Genomic DNA, 4,335 nt, shown 5'->3' on the forward strand with positions numbered 1-4,335 from the left:
ATTTGCCTGGGCATTTTCCCATAATTTTTCTCTCAAGTTCTCTTTTGTTGTTTAATGGGGTTAAATGCAACGTCGTTGTAGTTCTTTAATTAACTAGCCTGGCCAATCCTCGGGCGTAATCGGGTTTGGTGGGGGTTGGACTCCTCGTTTGGCTAGGGGTGGTGATGGTGGCGCCCCCCTCCACAAAAAGGAAAAAAGTTTGGCTTCTTGAGCAAGGGTAGTCGGGGACAGCGTGCAGGCCGCGTCTCGTCTTGAAAAGGAAGTACAATAGGTCACTTCATGGAGCAGTGTATTTAGGCGCCCGGTCATGATGAATAGGAAAAAGAATGTAGCGAACGCTTTTGAATTCGTTTCTGGGGCGGGTAGGGCCCCCTGATACTTTAGTCTATATTTATGCTTTCGAATTGTTCAAAGAAAATAAAAGGGAGCTTCACATTGCGGTAATGAAACGCTGGTTTATATAACTTCCCGAACAAAAATGATTCAATTTGATCATTCATCTGTTCAAGCATTTAAATCCTCGAGCTCTCTCACTGATATTTAGCAAAAAGATAAAAATGTCATCATTTGTGCTAAGATTATCGCGAAAGCTGAAGGGAGAAAAATGGCCTATAGTTTACATCACGCCTCCGTCAAGGTAACGTTGAAGTGTACACAAAGACGGTACCAGAACCATAATTTTATATTTTCAGAGGGTTTGTGGTGTTGATAACTTTTGAAACTTCTGCCATCTTTACATACTGGTCATCATATTGAGCAACAGGCTATGTGATTACTGTATAAGTATACTGTAAGAAACCAAATCTAAGGCAATTCGTATTTCCTGCGGTGGGGGGGCGAAGGGGAGAGAAATTGGCACGTAAGTTGTATACTTAGTAAACCACGACACCCCCTTATCTTCCTGTTGCTGCTTCTTTACCTTAGCGATGACACACGTAAACACATGACTCAGGGACCTCGCCTGCCTCCCCCCCTACCCCTTGATCGTTAGTATAGGTGAATAACTCCCCGGAAGGGGTAAGAGGGTTCCTGGGAAAGGTAAGAGGGGCTGCCTTCTGGCGGAGGAGGGCTATACGGTGGTTGGAGGGTCTCACCTGAGAGAGAGAGAGAGAGAGAGAGAGAGAGAGAGAGAGAGAGAGCAGGAAACCTGGGAGACAAATTTAACTCTTTCAACGTTCACTCAATCTTCAACAAACGTGACCCTTGGCATTTCCTATGGATTCCTTCATTTTGACTGACCAACGATTTGTCATGGATTGAGCCATTTATTCTTATTTATCTATTCAATTATTTATTTTTTGCGTAAAACTTACAACTGGAGTGTAAGTGTGACTAACGCAAGCATCTCCATGGTCATAGAGATGATCACATTTTGAAGCGAATGAGAATATGAGTGTCGAAATAGGAACGGAGAGCTGAGGGCAGAGATCGAGGTGGCAGGACATGGGAGGACGTGGAGGCAGAGTCGTGGTGAGGAGGAGGAGGAGGAGGAGGAGGTGGAAGAGCAGCAGCAGCGGGAGCGGGAGGAGGTGGAGGAGGAGGAGGAGGAGGAGGAGGTGGAGTGGGAGGAGGAAGAGGAGGGAGGAAAAGCATAGTTCAGAGTTAGGTGACAGTGAGTTCCCTGTTGACAGGCTGGATGCCGCGGCCCGGCTTAGTAAAAGTGTTGTTAATGCGTTTGGATTAAGGCTGTGCTTCATCTCTAGGTGATCCATCTCTTCCTTGAAGCAACCAGTACCATCCATGCGCGTATTCTCGACGAACGCTGCCTCGCAGGGGAGAAAATGAATTTTTTTTCTCCTTCTCTACCTGGATCGTGCGCCAATTAGACGTCGTTCACGGAAAGGGAGATTTATGAACCCTCCCCCTCCCACCCATTGAACGAAACCATCATTAAACCTGTTGCTTAGCCGAAATATCCCGTTTCCCATCCCGGAATCTCGTGTGTTTACGAGTGAAGAAGATGCTGGAATCGGAAGAAAGTGGCATCAATTTATGCGTTGCTTGAATTAATGTGCGCTTTCTGTGAAGTGTGTGTTGCAGTTCTTGATGCTAGCTAGTATGGACACATACACTCGTACGACGACGTACTTGAACAAAAATACAATTTACACATACGTATGTAGGGAGTTTTTTCATTGTGTTCGACTACGTGAATATTTTCGAGCACACACGCTTGCATCTATAGCAAAGACGGATGTGTGCCCTTGTTTGTGTTTCCGAACAGTTTAAATGTGTTTGATTATATCTGTTAATACGCTGTGCGTTTCGCCAAATATTTATCGATCAGGATAACTGTGCGTAGTCCAGGTTCGACTTCTTGTGGGGTTTCGTAGTCAGTTCTTTTGAGAAGGTAATTGTGTACTAATCAGTTTGCCAGAGCATTCAGGCAACAGGACATGTTTGTTCAGATAAAATGTAGAATCATATGCAGATAAATCAATTTCTTTTCTTTTCTGAAGAAAAATATGCTTTTGTTATTTATCAACATTTTAGCATATATCGTTCACTTATCCTTTGTGCGGGTTTTTAATTGCACTACATTAATGGATTTGTGTATCGTTGCATGTATGTGTACGCATACTTCACTTCTTGATTCACAAAGATAATAAATGTCTACATCATATTTTAGTCAATGGCGTTTCCCCATGTGTGCCAGCCGAACGGACGGCAGAGAATTAGATTACGCTAATTGGAAATGGAACCAATGACACGACAAGGTTAATCGTTCTCTCATTATGTTTATGCACAAAACCTGGAGTCACGACCCTGGTTTATTTCCTCTTGTTCGCTGCAGCTTCTTCTTCTTCTTCTTCTTCCTTCCTTCCTTCCTTCCCCCGACTTCGAGAGACCTTAAATCGGAAGTGTGACAGGGCTCCGATGTCACAATGCCTGATAGATTTTATGGCGTTAAAGAGCAATGGCTTCGAAGTTCCCTCCGACGGGTGTTGGTGAGCTCACCATGAATTCCACGTTTTATTTTGCTCTTGACCTTAGCTTGGGTGTGTGACATGCGCCGATGGTACCTCCTATCCTATGACCTTATGTAATTGTCTCTTCTGAAGACCTTTCTTGAATTAATTTCGTTTTTAAAATCTCCTATTCTAAGTAGTTATATTGAAGAGGCGCCAGCTTTATTTGGGGACATAATATTTGAAAAACAGTTGGAAGTGATGTGAGGTAGTCAGGAAAATAACCTTCTACTTTTCCTTGAGAAAATGATTGCCAGCATCTATAAATTTTACTTATAATTGTTCAAATGTCGGGAAACTCAACTACGCATGCTTTATGAAAGTATCTATGAAGCATGCATATTTCAGTTTTTTTTTAATCCATCAAGACATATCTATTTTAATTTTTATTCTTTTACAACCATTTTATCCGGCATCGATTGCCAAAAAAGAAATGTGGTACTTGATAGAGTAATCCAATAAACCAATCAATCAATTTGCCTTGAGGGTTGAGACCAGGGAAAACTTTCCGCCTTATATATCATTTATGATGTCATTATGACGACGGTTCCACCATTGGTAATTCTATGGCAATTAAAATAATACTAACAATTGGGAAGAAAGAAGGAACCCCTTTTGAAAAAAATATGAATATTATGCATCTTTTTTTGGTCAGATTCCTTTGCGCATTTAGAAATAAGTGCGTGGGCATTACCTACACACTCAGAAATATGCTGATATATGTACCTGAATTATATATATTTTATATATATATATATATATATATATATATATATACTATATACATACATACATACATACATACATATATATATATATATATATATATATATATATATATAAGTCATATCACATTACCGTGATTCATATACATATATTGAGCTCCAATGTCCTTTAATATCTAATTCGCTCTACCTCGTATTAATATATTTTCATATATGCTTAACCGAAGGGGAATTTTTTTTTTCTCGATAATAGATTTACCTGTACTTGGGCGCGAACGCAGGTACATTATAAATCCAGGACCGTCAGTGGAAGCGATACCACCCAACCGCGAGAGGCTTGGGTGGTATCGCTTCCACTGACAGTCCTGGATTTATAATGTACCTGCGTTCGCGCCCAAGTACAGGTAAATCTATTATCGAGAAAAAAATTCCCCTTCGGTTAAGCATATATGAAAATATATTAATTCCCGAGGTAGAGCGAATTAGATATTAAAGGACATTGTAGCTCGATATATATATATATATATATATATATATATATATATATATATATATACATATATATATATATATATATATTATATATATATATATATATATATATATATATATATATATATATATATATATATGATATATAT

General features: G+C 39.8%; 1 protein-coding gene across 1 annotated transcript in view; it reads left to right on the forward strand.

Annotated features, from left to right (window-relative positions):
• LOC135198265 (uncharacterized protein C53C9.2-like) overlaps positions 1-1,595 on the forward strand; it is a 6,804-nt gene extending 5,209 nt beyond the window's left edge. Inside the window, exon 2 of the mRNA XM_064225835.1 lies at positions 1,406-1,595. Within this exon, the coding sequence (XP_064081905.1) occupies positions 1,406-1,595 (190 nt within the window). The remainder of the gene's footprint in view (positions 1-1,405) is intronic.
• Positions 1,596-4,335: the final 2,740 nt, after the last annotated feature.

Source organism: Macrobrachium nipponense, chromosome 22, assembly GCF_015104395.2.
Source record: "Macrobrachium nipponense isolate FS-2020 chromosome 22, ASM1510439v2, whole genome shotgun sequence".
In the NCBI taxonomy this organism is placed as follows: Eukaryota; Metazoa; Arthropoda; class Malacostraca; order Decapoda; family Palaemonidae; genus Macrobrachium; species Macrobrachium nipponense.